Below are 22240 nucleotides of genomic sequence, written 5' to 3' on the forward strand. Positions count from 1 at the left end.
TTATTAATTCTAAATAAACTTGGGCCTTAAGTAAACCAATAGCTATAGATGTGATGTTTTTATAATAAACTTTCTAGGAAGAGCTGAGATTACTGTAACTTAACCTGACCTTTCCCTTGATGTATTCATCTTAGGATGTATTCAGTCACATTTATAAAACTATATTCACTTGTATCATTCGTAAATGACTTAAAGGGTTTTTTTTCTCATGTAAGTCATGTTAAAATTACACTGAAAGGCAACACTCAAAAAGAGCAATAAAGAAAATATACCATATCATAAAGCAATACTATAATATCTTTATGTAGGAATGTTACATTTTTTATTATTTCTCATTTTCTTTCTCTGCTTGTTTATTAGAAACTCAAAATCAAAGTACAATAGCCTAAAATATTTTCCCTCTGAATCGGAACACTAGTTACTTTGTTTGTTTGAGGTTTTGTTTTTTGTTTTGTTTTTGTTTTTGTTTTGTTTTTGTTTTGTTTTTTGAGTATCCTGAGTTCTCACAACATTGAGCCCACAGGATTTGTTTATCAAGGGTCTAAGATCACTTTTTTTTAATATCTAGAATTTGAGAACACTGTCATTGGACACATTAATCTATTATCTATTTAATCCTAGCAACATGTTGAGAGGCTTATTCATTTTACACGGGACAGAGAAAAAGAATAACAGTTTCTCAGGGTGAAAACCCAGAAGGCTAAATGATTGTCGTTACTACTTATACACAGATATATTTTGTCTACTTATTGGGTTTTGACGTCTTGGAAATACTACTTTGTGTGTGTGTGTGTGTGTGTGTGTGTGTGTGTGTGTGTGTTCTTGTTTCCTCACAACAGTAAAGCAGAAACAGAGCAGGCCCTAAAGCCAATTCAAAACTTACCTTGCAAATCTGGAAACACTCGGAGATGAGGCTTTCCTGGATTCCCTCTCTCAGAACCCCTGCAGTCCCTCCAGGATGGACGGAGCCACTTCCAGCCCCACCACTGTTACTGCCGCTGCTGCTACCACTGCCGGGGGAAGAGGCAGTTAAGCCATCCAAAACTTTTCGGAAATTAAACTTCTTCATTTTAAACACTGTCAAAAAATTAAAAGGAAAAGAGACGTGGTGACAAACATGGAATTTTACCGGGGCAAAAGCCTTCATCTTTTCTCTAGTCAAGGCAGGAGTAGCTAGTCTCCCATTTTATGAGCATGGGGATGTAATCGAGGGGAGAGAGGGGCTCAAGCTTCATGTCCTCAGATTTTAACTTTAAAAGAGATATCTTTATAAAATAAAGGGGACACAACTCCAAGAGCAACAGTATTCCTTCCTCACACATCCAGATTTCAAGGGCTTTATCCCAGCTGTAGCCATGCTTTATCAGCACTGGGGTAAAAATAAAAGGCAGTGTCATCATCGTCATTAGCATTATATCATCATTATTATACAATCAAACCAGAGTCCAACAGACCAAGACCCTATGGACTCCTCTCAAGGGGGAGGGCTTTCCTTCTTAGGGGTCATCTCATAAATTTTTATCATCAGAAAAAGCAATGTTGTGGGGGAACCAGTATTTACTCTGCCACCATGTTTGGGGCTCCCCACACACACACTCCTATCATCTTCAAAGCTCCCTCTTTCTCGATAGAGACTAGGGGATAAGAAAAAAATATGGCTTTTTCCATCCCGTATTCCCAAAAAACCTAGACCCCAAAACATCTGCGGTGACTCACGGCCACAGCCGACGGGAGGGGCGAGCAGGGACCGCCTGCCTCCACCTGTCCCCGGCTCCTCTCTTCGTCCCCTCTCCCGCCTCTGGTCTCCCGTGTCCCCTCCCCCCTGGCTCCCCCTCTGCTGCAGAGGCTCTTCAGGGATGTGAGGAGGGGTGCTCCTGCAGCCCGAGTCCCGCCCTCAGCCTGCGGGGCGCGCAGGCTGGCTCTCTCGCTCCCTCCCGGGCAGCAGGGCGCCAGGGCTACCACCGCAGGCTAGAGCCCTGGAGCCCTCACAGACAGCCGGGCAAGCCACACGCACCTCAGACAGCTGCGCGGGCGCGCTCTCCCTCTTCCACAGGCACACACACACACACACACACACACACACACACACACACACACACACACACACACACACAAGCGTGCGCACAGGTGTGAGGGCAAGACGCGATGGGACGGCACGGGTGTCCCTGGAGACCCCAGACTTAGCACCTTCCTCAGACGCCACTAGCCGCCGGCCGGCCCGTGAGGCGGAGGGCGCGGAGGCTGCAGGCTCGCAGGCGGGCGAAGGTCCAGCCCGGATCCGGCCGCTTCTCGGGTCCCTCTGGTGCTGGTGCCTGGCGCTCTCCGAGGTCCTAACCGGGAGGGCGGGTCTGTCTTAGGCTCCGCCTCCGCCGTGGGAGGTAGGCCCCGCCCCAGACAGACCACACTCTCCTCCCTCCCAGACTCTCGCGCCCGGGGCGGGGCACTCTGGGCGCCAGGGGGCGGGACATCCTCTCGCCAATCACAAGCTCCACTGACCTGAGTCCTAAGGATTCCAGGCAGGAAAGAAGTTTGGGGATAGGTCAGAGGAAAAGCCAGTGACAGGAGGAGGGGATCATTTGGGAAAGTAGGTGATATATTTGATTGACAGGCATACTAGCCAGTATGCGGTGGCGCCGTGCTTTGGGGGCTGTAATTGGTGCTACCTGTTGAAGGACGCAAGTGTGAATCAATAGAATGCTTGCAAGCTTGAGAACTTGCGCTCTGGGAGTCCGAGGCTGGACGAAGGGTTACCTTGGGTCTTGCTCAGGACCTTATTGTGGACCAGGTTCTTTTTGCAGCCTTCCCCTGCTCACCCTGAATTTATTTCTGCTCGCCAGGACCAGGTGCATCTAATGGGCTCTCCTCTCTGCTATCTCGCTGCCCTGCTATCTCGCTTCCCTGCTATCTGCATTGAACGTAGATTTGTAAATAACCTCTACAAACTGTTAGCCCTCTCCACTAGGTCATCTATACCAAAATGAATTGGTTTTCGTTGAAATGCTGGCTTCCAAATCTTTCTTTTTTATTTTATTTTTCTTGAATATTTTATGTATTTACATCTCAAATGCTATCCCCTTTCCTCCCTCTCCCATATGAGGATGCTCCCACTCCCACCAACCAACTCCCACCTCAATGCCCTGGCATTCCCCTACACTGGGGAAAAGAGCCTTCACAGGATCAAGGGCTTTTCCTCCTATTGCTGCTGGATAATGCCATTCTCGGCTCATATGTGGCTGGAGTCATGGGTTCCTCCATGATACTCATTGGTTGGTGGTTTAGTCCCTGGGAGCTCTGATGGGGTCTGATTGGTTGATATTGTTGTTATTCCTATGGGTTTGCAATCCCCTGGTTTCCAAATCTTAAAGAAATGATTTGCCCACTTTACACAGCCTATGAAATAGACCAGCATCCCCCTTCTTTACATAGACAAATTGAAATTTTGAGGAAACACTTCTCACAAATCATGACAAGATGCATTTTAAGCTTTTTCTCATTTGGATCGTTTTGGAAAATACTCTGTTCCATACAGGAAAAAGAAACATGGCACCACTGTGGGAAGATAAAGTTCTGAGCTCTGACTGGCTGTTGTTAAAGGGCTAGGATCCATAATTAACTGCACACTTAAATCGGAGCAACAGGGATCATTAGTAATCATCCCGATACTTACTGTCTTACATCTTAGGTATGGGACACTTCCAGACCCACCCCTTTCTCTCTCAGAGGAGAGGAGAGGGAGGAAAGGGAAGGTTTGAATGCTGTATGAATTACTCAGGCAAATAGCATAGGCACCATGGTGATCCAGTAGCGCTCAGATTTTCAGAAACTCGGCTCGGTAGTCACACTCGCACTTTGAATGTTTTACTCCATAGCACTTGTATTGGTTCTTTGACTTTCACTGTCAAAACCAGATATGATTTTCTTAATCACCATTAAGGAGTAGAATTTTGTACGTCTAGTTAATTTATTGCCTGGCACGATATTTCTCTTTTAAGGGCATTCAAAGGGTTTTAGACAATGGGTTAGTTAATGGCTACAAGATAAAGACTTATGAGACGATATCCAACTTATCATGCTTGGGAGGGGTGAAAAAATAAGAATGAAACAAATTCCATATCTGTTATAAACTGGATCTTGAAACGCTTCTCAATTCTATATTAGATATCTAACAACATATATCTGTCTTTAGCTATTTCCTCTTGCCTTTTTGTCTTCTTTTTGGTCCATTGTTTATTTCCAAACACAGGTGTCAATGAGAGCTAAAGGGTTTTCTTCCTCTTTTTATGTCTAGTTTTTCTTTGAAAGGAAACAATTTGGTGAGTTAGTCATTATCGAATAGAATTATGGATTTAGAACGCTTTCTTTGCTTCAGCAAAAGTCGACCTACCTACTTAAGGGTCAAGTATGAAAACAAGTCCATAGCATATGGAGGTCTGACCTTTTGGTGAAAGACAAGAAAGGCGATATTCCAATTCAGCAAAGAGACACAGAATGTTTACAAACAAAATTAAAGTCACTCATCACAAGCATCATACCATCACAAATATATTCCATAAAATAAATAAAACAGACCTAGAAAAGGAAAAGCATATGAAACAAATTAATTAAGTTTTTTCCGGAGATCATGAAGGGAATTCAACAACCTGCTGAGTTTAAAAAAAAAGAAAGAAAGAAAAGAGCTATAAAGCACACAGCAGTCCAGATGGGATGACAAATAGGTACAAAAAGTAGCAGAAATACTGTGTCAAAATATATACACGTTTCCAATAAATACTAGAAAGTTAAAACAGCTGGTAAGGTGACTCTGTGTTTGTCTAACTTGTTCAGGGCTGTGCTTTTATTCTCATAAATAGACACATGCATAAAATTAAAACATAAAGTGAAATATTATAGTTATGACTCTCTGGCATTATTTCAAATATTAGCAATACTCTACAGTAGCACAATAACTTATACGTGGTGAATATCCAGCATAGGTTAACTTGAATGCAAGATAAATGTAGAATTTTTAGCATAATTGTAATGTGAGAAGGAGAGAGAGAGAGAAAGAGAGAGAGAGAGAGAGAGAGAGAGAGAGAGAGAGAGAATATGAATCTCCTGTGGAAGGAAAATATGATAATGACAAACTAGACTATAGGCAAAGATAGAAACCAGCAAAAGGCTGAAGGCACCTTGTATGTTGGAAAACAGTAAAAAGAAAAAAAAAAGTCTTACTACAGGAATCACAATGAAATATTTGTGAATGCATATTCCATTCTGAGTTAAAAGGCAACAGGATGTTATTGTATAAACATTTGGTGGCAGGAATGAGATCAGAGCACACGATATAGCTTATAAACAATATAGGAAATGCTAACACTGGATCAAGTAATGATCACTCTGCTGTAAATGTAAGGAATAGCTTCACAGGATGGAGTTTCTGACTAGGCCCTGGCTTCTTCCTACTCATGTGATGAGTATAAAGAGCTATCAGAAAAAAAAAGTGGTCTGAGATTGATACTTGCAACAAAATAATTAAATCACAAATCTAATAATTAAATCAACAAAACGAATAAACTGGAAGGAGTTTAGAATATGGGTCAAAAAGAAAGTACAGCTCACTTTAAGGAATTATCATCTTAGACTCAAGCTACCAATGAGACTGATCAAAGCTACTTTTCTACACTGCAAAAAGCAACCACAAAATTACACAGAACTGTACCCATGTGACACTTCTACTAGAAAGGATTATTGGACAAATTGACTGAGCTTTGATAAATGCATGCAGGAATGACAAGCAAACTTGTAAGTGATACATTGTATCTACAAAGTCCTACCAGGTGGATATCACCTATTTTCCAAACCCTGAAAGCTGTGAACTCCACAAATATCTTATCTATTTTCTCCTCATTATAACTCTATGAGAGAGTTAATTCTTCTCCTTCACATTATACATATAAGAAAACTTAAGTTTCAGGAAAAAAATGTCCATGGTCACTTAAGATAATCTAGTCCTCAAATCTAGGCCTAACTTCAAAGATAACGTTCTTACTCACTTACCTAGTACTAGTCAAAGGACTAAACAAACTAGAAAAGGGGATGGACAGTCACTTCTTCTGGAAAGTGTAAATCTACATGATTAGTTTGCCAAACCTGTTTTAACAAAACAGCACAAATTGAGTTTTTTAAACAAGAAAATGTATTTTCTCACCACTTTGGAATTTAGAATTATATTATCAGAGGATCTGCAGGTTTAACTTCTGTAACTTCTAATTGGCTGGCACATAGCTCCCTTCTCTCAGTGGTCTTGCTTGGTCTTTTATCTGTGGACCTGCAGAACCCTGTATCTTAGTGTCTAGATTCTCTCATCCTATGGTACCTATCAGACTATAGTAGAGGCCATCTTATTGGCCTTGTTTGAATTGAATCTTTAAAGGCAACAACTCCACAGGAAATTGCTTCCTGAGGTTTGGTTGGGGCTTTGGTGTATGAATTTGGGTGGAGGGATACAACCGACCCCATAACAGTATAATGATCAAACTTGACACGTTTTGGAGAGGATCTACTATGGAACAAGATCTATGTCAATTTATTTTTTTTACATCTGGTTTCTCGTTTAATCCTCACGGGCAGGATACACAGTGACTATTGACAACTCCATTTTATAGGTGGTAAAACTGAAGCAAAAACAAAGAAAGAAAAAACCAGTGAAGCCACAAGCCCAAGATCATACACAGGCTTGGAAAGAGATTTAGACTCATCGGTTTTATTCCAAAGCTTCAACACTCTCTATTCGTGCTGCTGGCTTTCTTTTTGAGAAACCAAAGACATCTCATTATATAGATCTTTGATATTTAAAGAAGTTAATTATGGCCATATTCAAGTATGATGATAAAACAGAATGAAAATATAAAAGATACCCCCTCAGGAGTTTGGATACTACTAAAAGACAATGAAGACTAGAAGGGCAAAGAGCAGGAAGAGTGAAGACTTTGGGAATGGCAAGTTCCCGGAAGGTTATCTCCTAGGAAAGCTCGGTGTAATCGGAAATATATTAACAGAGTCACTAGGGTGTGCCCCATTAAAATAAAAGACAATCAGTTATTCAATAACTAATTAGACAGAGCATGCCAGTATTAATTTCCTGAGAGAAGCTGTAGTCTCAGCAAATATCAGAGCAGCTGGAGAGAATCTGTGTAGAAAGAGTGATAACATGGGATTTCCCATAATGCAAGGCAAGCAACTGTTCATGTTAGGAAAAAAGAAAAGAAAAGAAATAAATGCTGCCATCCATTTGCTAGGAGATAATGCACCCTAGAGCAAACAGCCTGAACCTGCCACCCATTTCAGGTTTATCAGACAAGTCACAATGACATCCTTATTATTTGCTAACCTAGAAGTTAGGCTTTCATTAGGCAAACACAACTGAGACACCAAGAAGTCCCATCTGTAGCCTTTCTGGCAAACTTTCAAGCATATTAGAGAATTATCCTTTCTTCCCAATCTTTGTCTGACTTTTTCCTGACCTTACCATATATCCTCCATCGGAGGAACTGGTTAATAATTGTCAGCTTTCTCTCATGTAGCAGGAAATAGCCAACAGCTTTAAAAAAAAAAAAAAATACCTTGCCTAGGAAGCGCAAGGTCCTGGGTTCAATCAGCCCGGAAAAAAAAAAAAAAAAAAAAAGAGAGAAAAAAAAAAAAAAAAAAACCCCTCTCTCAGCCTAATGCAACCCCACAAAAGGTACACACACACACACACACACACACACACACACACACACACACACACACACACACACGGGGGGGTAATTAATTAAATAATGTCTTATCTCCCATGGGTTTCAGATTAAAAAGCCAGGGGTCATAAGGATAGAACCAAAACATACAAAGTATGGCTGGCTCGGCACACAATCAATAACAGAATTGCAAACAGGACTCATGCCTTCTAGGACAAAACTCAAATATTTGCTGTTAAGCATGCAATTAAAATAGGTTCTTTGTGCGTCTTCTAAAATAGATTTTTCATCTATCACACTGTGATATGGAGACACATAGCCTAAGCTTAGTAACTGTGGTACCGACAAGCACCTTCAGCCCCAAAGATTGATCTCTACATACATAGAACAACTAATCTAGGCTATAATAGGAAACTGATGTCTAGAATGCAAACCGCTCACAAATATATCATTATCTTTGTTCTTCTTTTACATTTGTGAAACGGTTTAGAAAGATCGGCTCTGGGTTTGAATTTCTTCTTCCACTTTTGTGATCTGAAAGTCTCCTGTACCTGTGCACTGAATGTCCCTAAAGGACAGGAGATTGGACTACATGACCTTGAAGTCCTGGCTTTGTGTGGTTTTAGTCAAAGCTTTGCTGAAAGGGTAACTTAAAAAGGTACCCCTTGGGGTTGGGGATTTAGCTTAGTGGTAGAGCGCTTGCCTAGGAAGCGCAAGGCCCTGGGTTCGGTCCCCAGCTCTGAAAAAAAAATAAATAAATAAAAAGAAAAAAAATAAAAAGGTACCCCTTATAGGCATTTACCAATGGAGAGGAACTGCAGCCTACAGTAAAGAAAAAACAACCCAAACAAACACAGGAATTCTTAAAAATCATTCTTCTACGAATTAGTGCTCTCCGGAGGTCAGATTTTATTAGTATTTCTATTTGTATGTACAACCATAATTTCTATGAGAAACTATGACAATTGTAGACATGTATTTTTAGACATTTTAACAAACATTTTCAAACACAGTATCCAGTATATGCTGTTCTAATCTCCATTCTTTGTAAGTAACGTTTTATTGCGAGCATTTCCTGCCACATTAACTAGTCTTTAGGCATACTGGTTTTGAAAATCAATCACACCAATGTGACATAGTTTATTCAACCATTTCTATATTCTTGGCTATTGCATGTATAATTTTATATTATTGTAAATAAAAATAAGGAGAATGCCTTTATACTAAATATCCAAAGAGGTTCTAGGAACATTTTATATTATTATATCAGGATATGTATTTTCACACTTAATTCTAAATTATATGTTTCAAAGAATTCACAAATTTATATTCCTATGGGGAAAAATCTCATGATACCAAAGAACCAATGTAAATTTTAATTTGATATAATCTGTATTTATGCCATTTTTTTTCCTAGATGTTGTTGACAAAGTTTGAGGACAGTTTTAAAATGCGTATTTATGCACAATCAGCTGAATACAGCTAAATACAATACAACATGTGAGTGCTTGTGGTTTCCGTTTGAAAGGGAAATTATAAAAATTTTCATAAACTTTCCATAAAGCTTAGAAAAAAGCGATAGTGCATAGATTTGACTTCTTTTTTTTTTTCTTTTCTTTTCTTTTCTTTTTTTTTTTACTAACTTGAGTGTTTCTTATTTACATTTCGAGTGTTATTCCCTTTCCCGGTTTCCGGGTAAACATCCCCCTAATGCCTGCCCCTCCCCTTCTGTATGGGTGTTCCCCTCCCCATCCTCCCCCCATTGCTGCCCCCCCCCAACAATCACGTTCACTGGGGGTTCAGTCTTAGCAGGACCCAGGGCTTCCCCTTCCACTGGTGCTCTTACTAGGATATTCATTGCTACCTATGAGGTCAGAGTCCAGGGTCAGTCCATGTATAGTCTTCAGGTAGTGGCTTAGTCCCTGGAAGCTCTGGTTGCTTGGCATTGTTGTTCATAAGGGGTCTCGAGCTCCTTCAAGCTCTTCGAGTTCTTTCTCTGATTCCTTTAACGGGGGTCCCGTTCTCAGTTCAGTGGTTTGCTGCTGGCATTCGCCTCTGTATTTGCTGTATTCTGGCTGTGTCGCTCAGGAGCGATCTACATCCGGCTCCTGTCGGCCTGCACTTCTTTGCTTCATCCATCTTTTCTAATTGGATGGCTGTATATGTATGGGCCACATGTGGGGCAGGCTCTGAATGGGTGTTCCTTCTGTGTTGTTTTATAGATTTGACTTCTAAGTGTTAAAAGTGGTAACAAGCCTCCATTCCATTTTATCAGTATTATGTACTGTTGTTATTTGAATGGACATGAGGAGGTCAGAACAGGGAAAGCTGGAAGTGTCAATAAAGATGTGTAGCACAAATGATAAGCTTTTCGAGAAAACAAACGGTAGAAGACTGTTAATAAAACAGTTCAGGTTTTTATACCTGTGGACAAACTAAGGAGCGATGTGAGCCTTGAAAATGGTCATTCAAACTAAATCCCCCAGCAAGATTCAATCAGCAAATGAAAGTCATTGACCTTGACCTAGATTATAAAAAACTATAAAAGTGCACTGCTTTTCATGGGCTTGGAACATGGAGACTAGTGGAAGGCCCAGCCCTTCATACATGAAGCTTTAATTCACCAAGATACAGAAAGACTGCATTAATTTAAGCAGAGACACGCTTTTGCTTTGTAATGGCCAATAACAACAGCATTACTAATTTTTATGATGGCTAACAAAGGATTAAATGTCAAAATTCTATAAATATCCATATTAGTTATTATCCTATAAAGGTCATCAACTGGAGCTCTAGAAAATAAGCTAGGATGCCAACAAGACTGCCTTTCCTAAAGACAGAAGTTCAAAACCAATGTGAAGGGAGAGGAGAGATGAACGACTGACATCTCGTCGACCTCAACTATAGGCAGCAAAAGAAGAGAATCCTTATGCGGTCCTCTCTAGCCATACAGTGTATGCCTTCTCTTCTAATCAGCTCTTTCACTAGCTTAGACTGACAAGACATTATTGTTTTCTTAACCTTTGCCAGGCTGAAGCACTTTACAAGTATTTTTTTTCTCCAGCAGCAGCAAGAGTGATTTATGGGTTATTTGTCCCTCTAGTTTCTTCAGTTAAGGCCAAAAAAAAAAATCATATTTCTCAGCCTTATATCTCCCTCCTCAGTCTTCCAAATCTCTAATGTCTTCAGCCATAGTCCTTCTGTAATACAAGTCTTGTATTGATTTACATAGTTTCTCAAGAGTGTCAGTGTCTAATATGCTCTAATTATGGAAACCAAATATCGTGAACTCTCTGGAACAGTTCCTACTTAAAATATTCTGTACCACTGTTCTCATAAGCCATCAAAAACATTCAGTGCCTCAACAAATATGACTATTTTCCATAAAGCTGTTTTTAAATTTGAGTGACAAGACCTTTAAGAGATGTGAGGCCCATGGTGCATTTTTAAGAACAGAAACTCTGCATTCTGTTAAACTTGAGTCTGCCATGTACTGGTTGCAGACAGTGGGCAAATTCATTTGTTTGCTTCAGTTTTCTATTTGTCAAGAGAGTACAAGGTTATTGATTGCTACTGAGATTAGATGACAGGATCTATGTTAGTGCACAACAACATGACTGGCAAATTGGAAATCACCCACAATTTTTCAGCAACAGAATCCTCATATGAATTGTGGTGGTTGCCAATCAGGTACCCCACAAGGTAAAAGAGACTGAAAAGAAAGACAGTGCAGTCCACTGATATCCACTAACCTCAGATAACTGGCTACCTGAGAGTTACTAGTGACTTCATTGTTTAGAAGTAAAATCTTCAAGGAAACTATGAAGTTGACTAGGTTTGACTTGGATTCTATTCAGAACAGAAGTCAGACAAGAGACAAGTAACTCGCATATCTGCGTAAAAAGACTCTAGGGCTTTAAATAAGACCTTAAGAAAATTTGCTAGCAAAATGTGAAAGAAGGAAATGGATTTTTAGATCAAAGATATATTGAACACATCGAACATTTTAAGTATGGATGGAAATGTTATTTTGAACAAAGAGATAATATGTAACTTAAGTCTATCTCTATTCAAACTGCAGAACTGAGAATTGCGATGGTTTATTCATTTTCTTGGTCCCTTTTGTTTTTCTAATTAAGAACATAAAGAGATTAGCATAACCATTGGCAGCCACTGGCATCACAAAATATTTCTTGATAATCCACAGGAAGAACTCAGTGTCTTGCCAAAAAGATCTGGGGGGGTAGGAGATGGAAAGAATAAACAACTTTTAAGCAAACTGACTTCTTTAAACAAAGAAGGAGTTGTATGTCATCATTTCAGTAACAGATGGAAATGACAATGCAAATGCTGTGTTAAATAATGTATATCTTGGCTGAATTTTCATTTTTTTCCTCATCTAATTGCGTGGTTTTTAATAAAGGTTACTCATTAGATGTATAATTGTGATTTAAATTTACCACACTATGATATTTGGTATAAAATATAACTTGATATATAATTTACAATCAAGAAAAAACATTAAGAATATGTGCCTGGTTTATAAATTTAAAAATATCTTCCCGTATATGTAGTGCACTGACTCCTCCTTCTTGGGATTTATCTTTATTTTATGTGTATAGGTATTTGGCCTACATGTATGTCTGTGCACCATGTACATACAGTGACCACAGATGCTAGAAGAGGGCATCAAATCCTCTGGAACTGGAGTTTCAGGTGATTGTTAGCCATGTGCAGGTACTGAGAATCAAACCTAGGTCCTCTGGAGGAGCAGTCAGTGTTCTTAATCACTGAGACATCTCTCCAGTCTTGTGTAACAACAACGCTTTCAAAAGAAAACTGATAGGTTACAGCTTAAAAAGCGAAACCCGCGGGGGTTGGGGATTTGGCTCAGTGGTAGAGCGCTTGCCTAGGAAGCAAAAGGCCCTGGGTTCGGTCCCCAGGAAAAAAAGAACCAAAAAAAAAAATAAAAAAGCGAAACCCGCCTTCTACAAGGCATAGTAAGTAAAAGCAACACTGAGGAAAGACTTCATTTTTCTTGTGTCCATCAGCCTTAATAAAAGCCTTGGCTTTTAATGGTACAGAGCTAGAAAAAAAAAAAAAGAAAAGAAAAATACCAGAACAAGAATCTTTAATGTCATGATCTATAAAATGATTTATAAAACTATATTTTTGTTGGTCAATGTATCTCCCCAGTGGTGTCCAGCACACAGTAAATACTTAATAGACAAAAATGAACGGATACTGGTGACTGATACTGACACATGAGGCTAGAATTTCAGGCCTGAATTTGAAGACATAATAAAGCCATAAATTTTATTTCATTCAATAGAGTCTATTACATGCATATCTGGCACTAGGTACAATGCCATGATAGATGAAGAAGGAGAAAAGGGCAGGGAAAGAAGAGCAAACAAGAAGTAACATTAACTTGAAGAACTAATAGCAATTGAGTATGGAATGACAGATGCAAATTACTCACTGTAAGCCGGTGTTACAAGAATAATAACGGAATCACACAATGCCCCTTCTGGGTACCAAGGTGAAGAAGAGATGAATGGATTGAAGGTAGGTTTAGCTTTTTTTTTTTTTTTTTTTTTCAGAGCTGGGGACCAAACCCAGGGCCTTGCGCTTAGCGCTCTACCACTGAGCTAAATCCCCAACCTGGTTTTAGCTTTTCTTGAACCTTCGTATACATGTACAGCATCTTCAACACAGCTGTATGCTAATTTTCCTCCTGTGTCTTTGGGATAGCTTCCATCTCCTTCACTAACTGATATTTCCAACTCCAAAATATTTAAGTAGCCAATGTAATTTAGTAAGAATTGACAATTATAAATTGCTATTTCAAATGTAAGAGAAGAAAAGATGAAAAAGGGAAAGGCTAGAGAAGATGTGAATGAATTTGAGATTTTATAGCATTTTAAGCAAGGAAGTAGAAACAGAGGACAAGGTACTGAAGATTCAAAAGTAGAATGAGATAATCAATAAAACAAGGTCACAGTCTATAACAACTATTTAATAATCTTCCTACCCTCTCTGCCTTTGTAATTCTCCTCTCGAATAGCAATTTCCACTGACAGCTGAAAATGGAAGCCATTTAATGAGAATGTCTTCATCCTTCTGTTGACCAACCTTCGGGACAATGCTAGCAACAGCATGCACCATTGCCCTTCTCTGGTAACACATCTGCCTCCCATATCATTGTCAACAGAAGAGGCACTTTCCTCCTGTCCAACCCATGTGTTCACGACCTCATTCTATTTATGTACATTACTCCCTTCCCTCTCCTGTATTTTCAACCTTTCCCTTTCTCATCCTTCCTTTCCAATTCTTTGTAATCCTGTGTATTCCTTTGTAATACCACCCCACCTTAAAACAACGCAAACAGCCTGTCTTAATTCCTGTGCCTCTTTTTCAACTACCATTTTATCTCTCTGCCTAATTTTATAGCCAAATGTCTCAAAGTTACTCAGCCTTCCTCAGTTCTCCTTCATTATCCAATTCATTTTAATCTAGTTTCTGTTCCCGTCACAATGAAGCAGATGCAATTGCCGAGGTTACTAATGTCCAGCAGGCTTCAATTCAATGCATGCTTTTCAGTTTCCTCCATGTCTGATGTCTGAAAATATTTAAGAGTTAACCTTATCTCTTTATCTCAGATAATCCTTTTCTCTTGACTTCAAAGCCCCACTTTCTTGGTTGTCCATTTTCCTGGTCATTCCATTCTAGGTCCTTCTTTCCACAGTTATACAGTCTTAAGTCTTTATTCTAGATTGTTTTTCTCTACATTCTATAGGCCAAATGACCTTCAAACTGATGGCAATAATTCAAACCTCTTTCTGAGCTTCAACTGCCCATTGGTGTCTCCATTTGGATGTCTTTCAGCAATCCAAAAACAATATTTTTTAAAACCTCAAAATGAACTACTTCTGATCCCCATTTCCAAGATTAGTCGATCAGTCAAATAAAACTTATTCTTGACTCCTTCCCTCACTGGCTGACAAGCAGGCTATGACTAGCTCTTATGTTTTGTCAGTTCTATAACCTATATTTTCTTCTACTCTAGATGATTCCTCTAGAATCTAGAGGGGAAAGAGTATGTTTATATTTTATGTCTCAAGATTAAACTACCCAAAATAGATATTTGTAGATTTTTAACTTAAAAACAGATTATGGCTACTTTTTAATACTTAGAATCAAATGATACCTTTGCAACTGTGTACCTCCCTCCCCTTCTTATAGTACCAACCTCTATCTTTGTTCTGACCATCTGACATCTACTCATGGTTTCCCACTTCTATAAATTTGATCCATGCCCATCTGTGTTTATCACCATAATAGTTAAGAAACTATAGAAACATCTCAACTTCTCTACATACAAATACATGAGTCCTTAGCTTCATTCTTCTAAGCTATGGCTGAACTTTAGGACAAAAGAACTAGTCTTATATAGTTAGCCACAAGTATTAGATGTCTTTTCATCTACAACAAGAACAGTGGAGATATAGGGAAGGGTTTTCTTTCTTTGCCATACCAAAAAGTACACTTTATTGACTGGGAATAAATCTAATATTCCTATCCATCAGTTTTATAATACGGCTTCATTTATTCTGTAAGTGTAATTAGTAATTTCTATCCCTATACTATTTTTTAAATAATTTAAAATTTTAAATCCTGGATTATGATGAAGATTAACTGCTTTAGAATTCACATGTTTGTTCTGATTTTTTCTGCAGATAAAAATAAATAGAAGCCAAGTATTCTTTTTAGTTTGGCATTTAGATTTTTTTTTAATACAAAAAAAAGCAAGCTTGCCTCCTGGGTGTAAGGAGATCTTCTAGCTGTAAGAGTCAATCAATCAGGAAGGGCATTTGTGGGTAGGAGTTGTGAAAAATTGCCAGCGTGACCTTGAGAAAAGAAAAATAATGGAGACTGGTAGCAACTGGTACTCATTTCCCAGGTGTTCCTGTCTCTTTCACATTTTTTAATTTGATTTAAATTTCTCTCCCCTACCACCTACTCTCACATATTCATGTGCACTCTTATCATCATAATGTATGTTAGGGAGCCCTCACGGCTGTCTCAGAAGCTTCTTCTAGTAGGCTAATATCATCTTAACTCAATGGTGCTGTGCATAATGTAATCTAATGAAGCTGTGCCTGAAAAGCATTAGACATAAAAAATTCACCCATCCAAAGCAACAGCAAGCAGAAATGCAACATGATTAGCAGAATCACCTTGACTCATACAAGTTAATGGAATTTGTGTCCTTGTGCATATGTCTTTGAGTCTGTATATGCTCATTGAGTTGGGTAGACACAAAATGATAGGATTACAAGATTGGGAAAGATAAGCCATCTACTCCACTTAGCTGTTCAATTTTTAAATAATCTCATCAACATTGACTCCATCCTATTACTACATAGTTGAACACTGGTCTTGTTACCCATTTTCCATCATTTTTTACCAATGGGAAAAGGTATAAAACATCTCTGGAGAAGGGTTTTCAATCTTGACTGCAAAACAGGACATGAGTGGAGCTTTAAGAAAACAAATGTCATGACTGGAAAAATGGCTCTAAGGTTCAGGGCACTTGTTGCTCTTGCAGAAGACCTGGGGTTCAATTCCCAGAACTTGAATGGCAGCTCACAAAACTATCAGTAGCTTCAGTTCCAGAGCATCCAACACTGTCTTCTGGCCTAATGGGCACCAGGAAACCATGCGGTATGCAAACATATTCAGGTTAAATATTCATACATACAAATAAAATAAGATGAATCAGTTTTTTAAAAAGTCCATATTCAGGCTACACCACTGACAAAACAAGTCCAAATCGCTGGAGGTTGAATCCACAGCTCAGAATTTTTGAGCCTTCCAAAATAAATCCCAAGACTATCAAGATGAGGGGCTACTACTCTAGTAGTAACACCCTGATTGATAAAATTGTTTTTATGAAAGTCAAAACCCTATCAGTCTACTTGTTTTACCTAGTGGTTCTAAAAGAAAATTTCTTGGGACTTGTTAGATGAAGCTAAGGAAAAGATATTAGATTACTTTTGGAAAGCCTGTGTGCTTAGAGATACAGACGACAGGCATCACATATAACTCCTATTTGGTTTTTAACCCTTGAGGGAATGATCCTCTTAAACTCCTACACTCCTGTGAATAGAAGCAAAGTCTCTTGTTTTAAGAGTTTGGCTGGAAAAAGTTCCCTCTAAAGTCTGGGTCTGTGCAGTCACCACTATGTATTTATTTGATACTTTCACATCTTCTTCTCATGTGAGATGTGATATTATTCAAGTAACTTTTGTTTTGTTTTAGTATACTCAAGGATAGGACTCCTCTACACTGGTTGAGATATTGCAAAGAAACCCTTATGTAGAAATTCTCTAGACAGGCACATTAGACAATGCAATAAGACTGGAAACATCTCAAAGTTCTGTTCCTTTCCCTTTTATAACATATATGTCCTAGTTTACTTCTCTGTAGCTGACCAAAACTAACAAAGTGGGGAAATCCAATGTCAGGTGAAGCCATAGTAGGAACCCAAAGCAGGATCTTGAAACAGGAACCACAAAGAAACATTGCTTATTCACTTTTTCTGGTTTACTCAACTACTTTTTTTATGTAGTCCATGCTCACCTTCCTAGGGATGGCACCTCCCATAGTGGGCTGGACTCTCTTACTTCAATTATCAATTAAGAAAATGCCCCACAGACATTACCACAGGCCAATCTAATAGAAGCTATTCCTAACTAAGAGTCCTTCTTCCCAGGTGACTCTAGTTTGTGTCCAGTTGATAAAATCTAATCAACACAAAATATTAAACCAAAGTCTCACACTATTATGTTCTAGCACTCGATTATCAAATTGGTTCATTACCAGAAGAAAATATTGTGGTATTTCTAATGGCCTGACTAAAACAGATAAGCCAAGTAAGCGTTTCAGTCATCTTCAGTCTCTAAGAGTACAAACACATAGCAGACATGATTTTGACTTTTCTTTTCTAGGTTAAATATTTTTTGTAGTGCTTCCTTGTAAAACATGGATTTGTTTTCTCTGCATCTTAGACACTTTCTTCCTTTATTCTTTTTTAAGCAGGGCCTCAGTGTGCAGCCTTGGTGACCTGGAACTCTTTATGTAGATCTGGCTGATCTCAAATTCACAGAGATTCACCTGCCTCAGCTTCCCAATTACTGAGATTAAAAACACCTGACACCATGCCCAACAGGCTATTTTTCTATTAATCCATTATGGACACCTGTACCCATTTAGAATTATGGTTCCTAGAAATGTGACAATTACCTTCTTCATTCTAATTACCGTACAGTGGAAAACCTCTTGAATAATAGGACTAATGATAATTGAAAAAAAGTATTAGTGTGAATGACTGGTAAGTATGTGATCAATTAAAACACAAGCAATGAGGAAGAATGAGGCTGTCATGAGTTGATTAAGGTAAGACTAAAACAAAGAGTTCTGGAGGAGGAGTTGGACAGGACATCATTTTGGTCATTAATATTTTGATGACTGTCATCTGGCAGTTGGACATTTAAGTCAGGTGTTCAAGGCCTCTAGAGAGGTCTGAGCCATAAATGTTGCAAGTGTATAACTTTGTGAGTCACTGGCATTTAGATGGTATTTAAAGTGATGATATTGGATCAGGCCACCAAGGTAAAAATAGAAGAGAAGAGGTGGACTGGGGATGTAGCTCAGTGGTGAAGCACTTACCTAACACATACAAGGCTCTGGGTTTGAGTCTTAGCACAAGAAAGATTGGGGAGGGGTGGACAGGGAAAGGAGGGAGATAAAACAGGGGAGGGAAAAAGAGTAAGGAGAGATACAGAGATAAAGATCTTCAAAGCTTGGTCTAAGTCACTCTCATCTAAACTGAGTAATGCCCAAAACTGACTGAAAAGGAGCAGTCAATGAGATAGTTGAAAACAGTGTGCCGTGAAGGGAGACGGTGTGTGACTGTGTCAAATGTTGCTGAAAGTCTAATAAGACAAGGACAGAGAGTCATGGATTCTATTTACAGAAGCAATTGCAGTAGGTAGGATAAAAGCTAGTTGAGAGCAGATTCAAGAAATAGCAAGAAGAGAAGAGTGAAGTGCAAGTCTATAAAATGGGAAGAAACAATACCTGGAGATGTTTAACAGTTTTACTATGTTAAGTAATATTACATATCCTGAGGATTTTTACATAAGAAATGACTTATGAGGTGCATGGGAAGTAAGAGCAAGAGAAGGGAGGTGTTGTTGATTTGGGTTTTTTTTTTTTTTTTTTAGGGAGATAATAAAAAATAGGTGGTTAGCTAGTTTGTTTGTTTGTTTGTTTGTTTGTTTGTTTGTTTTGAGGAGAATCCACCAGAAACAGGAGAATTAATGATGCATGAAAGCTGGACAGAATAGTTGGAAGACAACCTTGAATGGAAGAGAAGGGCAGACCCAGACCCAAGGTGAAAGCCTTACCTTATCAAAGTGTACAGAGTTTGTCTGTCACAGGAAAGACAGAATATATAGACACTGATGGACTAGGGAAGGCATAGAAGAAGGTTGTGTTGCTTTGGAAAGTTATTTAAATATTGTTTCTATTTTCTTAGAAAAAAAGGCAGCAAGATCACGAGTTAAGAGTTAAGATAGCAGCGTGGTGTTGGCACACACCTTTAATCCCAACACTCCAGAGACAGAGGCAGGTAGATCCCTGAGTTAGAGGCCAGCCCGGTCTATAGAGTGAGTGTGAGTTTCAGGATAGCCAGGGCTACACAGAGAAACCAAAAAAAACAAAAAAACAAAAAAGGAGTGAAGATCATGGAGGATGTATTGAAGGCTAAAGAGAAAAGGAAAGAAGGAGAGGATCAAGCTTGACAGAGTGGGAGGATAATTAAAGCGAGGCCAGTCAGAATGGCTGTTTTTCTCTAGTCGTGTAAACTAAACAAGTACAGGCATGTAACCGGCATCAAATGGTGTTTAACCATGGCTGGAATAAGAACAATACAGTGGTATAGTAGAAAGAGGCTGAGGGTGAGGGGGTTGGTATGATAATTGATCATTTAACTCAGCCTGATTTACAAAGGAGACATGAGTGACATTTTATCGGTCTTGGTGGGTTCAAGGATTGTTGGGATTGAGATTCTGGAATAAATAATCTGGAGAGATTTGAGGGGATAAGAATGAGAATGGGAAGCTCCAAACTGAGGTTATACTCATCAAGGGTTCCAATACTGGTAGTCCAACAGTTACTAGTTAAAAAATGTAACCAGGAAACAGAGGCTGGATGGCCCAGGGACCAAGGATAGACCCGAACATGACTGGGAAAAAATAAAGTCAATGAAATAGTTTCTCATGATACAGAGGCCCACAGCCAAACATTAGGGAGAGCTTGAGGAGCCCCTTGGGAGGTAGAAGCAGAGAGGACTGTAGGAGCCAGAGGTTTGAGGACACTCAGAGAACATGACCCATAGAGTCAGCTCAGCAGGGCTCGGAGGGGCTACAAAGACTGAAGTGACAACCGCAGAGCCTGTGTGAGTCTGACCTACATCCTCTGCATATCTTATGGCTGGGTAGCTTTGTGTGGCCTTCTTGTGGGGGTCCTGACAGTGGGAGTTGCAGGTGTCTCTGACTCTCTTTTTTTTTTGGTTCTTTTTTTTTTTCGAGCTGGGGACCGAACCCAGGGCCTTGCACTTCCTAGGCAAGCGCTCTACCACTGAGCTAAATCCCCAACCCCATCTCTGACTCTCTTGATTGCTTTTGTGACCCCTTTCCTCCCACTGGGTTGCCTAGTCAGGCCTGATATGAGGGTTTACTCGTGGTCTTATTCTAACTCGTTATGTAGAGTTCAGCTGATATCCCTGAGGGGTCTGCTGTTTTCTGAGGAGGAATGAATCTGAGAGAAGGAAGGGGGCAGGGATGTTGGAATGTAATGTATGAATTTTTTTTTCTTTTCTTTTATTGGACTTTTTCTTTATTTACATTTCAAATGTTATCCCCTTTCCCAGTTTTCCCTTTCAGGAAGCCCCCTATTGCATCCCCCCTCCTCCTGCTTCTATGAGGATGCTCCCCCACCCATCCAACCACTCCCTCCCTCCTCCTTGCCCTGGTATTCCCCTACACTGACTGGTGCATCGAGCCTTCACAGGACCAAGGGCCTCTCCTCCCATTGGTGTATGACAAGGCCATCCTCTGCTACATATGCAGCTGGAGCCATCGGTACTCTATGAGTACTCTTTGGTTGGTGGTTTAGTCCCTGGTGGCTCTGAGGGATCTGGTTGGTGATAATGTTCTTCTTCCTATGAGGTTGCAAACCCCTTCAACTCCTTCAGTCCTTTCTCTAACTCCTCCATTGGGGACCCCATTCTCAGTCCAATGGTTGGCTGTAAGCATCCACCTCTGTATTTGTCATGCTTTGGCTGAGCCTCTCAGGAGACAGCTATATCAGGCTCCTGTCAGCATACACTTCTTTGACATCAGCAATATTGTCTGGGTTTGGTGACTGTATATGGGCTGGATCCCCAGGTGGGGCAGTCTCTGGATGACCTTTCCTTCAGTCTCTGCTCCACACTTTGTCTTTGTATTTCCTCCTGTGAGTATTTTGTTCCCCCTTCTTAGAAGGATTGAGGCATCCACATTTTGTTCTTCCTTATTCTTGAGCTACATGTGGTCTGTAAATTGTATCTTGGGTAGTCCAAGATTTTGGGAGAATTTTCTTTAAAGACCTGTAAAGTGGTTTAAAGAAGGTGGGAGACAGTCATGGGAAGAGAGAAGGGTCAAAAACCTAAAGAGTTAAGCAGTTGGTAGGACCATCTATACGTGTAAATAAATCTAAGAATCAAGACAGCTGCACTGTTGGAGAGAGTGACAGAGCCGAGGAGGAGTGATCTTGTGGAGGTCAGCACACACTGAGGAGAGACGGGGAAGTGGGCGGAGGAGCCATCTGATGGCATAGAAACCAAATCTTGGGAGAGAAATGAATTAGAGGTTGTTCCGCAGATTTTCTCTGCAAGCAACATACTTGATACATTTGCTTCCATATGTATTCTGTTTTTATTTGTGACTTAGAAGGAGTTGTGAAGTAAAGCTTCAAAGAGATACTGGAGTAGCATCACTAGAAACCCCCTTCCACGTTGATAATAACCTAATAGCAAAGGCAGTAGTTTTAGTATCTTCTCTGTCTACGAGGAATCCAGAGGTGTTAGGAGGTGCTACACTTTGCTGAACTTAAATAGTTTGTGCCAAGTGTAAAGACTTTCAGACTAGAACATATAGTTCCTGATAGTCCACAAACATATTCCCGAGGCCCTTCATCTTCTTCTCTTAATCCCTTACTTATGGGTTACTCTGGTGGCCACTGGAGAGATGGCTCAGTAGTTAAGGGTACTTGCTGCTACTCTTCCAGAGGACCTGGGTTCGATTCCCATCACCCACCTGATGACTATCTCAACTCTCTGTGACTCCAGTTTCAGGATCTGATGCCCCCTTCAGGCCTCTGCAGATACCGGGCATCCATGTGATGAATATACACAT

General features: G+C 39.8%; 1 protein-coding gene across 1 annotated transcript in view; it reads right to left on the bottom strand.

Annotated features, from left to right (window-relative positions):
* Window positions 1-22240, bottom strand: part of LOC116897978 — a 148970-nt gene that overhangs the window by 106864 nt on the left and 19866 nt on the right. Inside the window, exons 3-5 of the mRNA XM_032899380.1 lie at window positions 2423-2503; window positions 2188-2348; window positions 884-1077 (exon numbers count right to left, since the gene is read on the bottom strand). Coding sequence (XP_032755271.1) covers window positions 884-1077; window positions 2188-2348; window positions 2423-2503 — 436 coding nt within the window. The remainder of the gene's footprint in view (window positions 1-883; window positions 1078-2187; window positions 2349-2422; window positions 2504-22240) is intronic.

This window comes from Rattus rattus, chromosome 4 (assembly GCF_011064425.1).
Source record: "Rattus rattus isolate New Zealand chromosome 4, Rrattus_CSIRO_v1, whole genome shotgun sequence".
In the NCBI taxonomy this organism is placed as follows: Eukaryota; Metazoa; Chordata; class Mammalia; order Rodentia; family Muridae; genus Rattus; species Rattus rattus.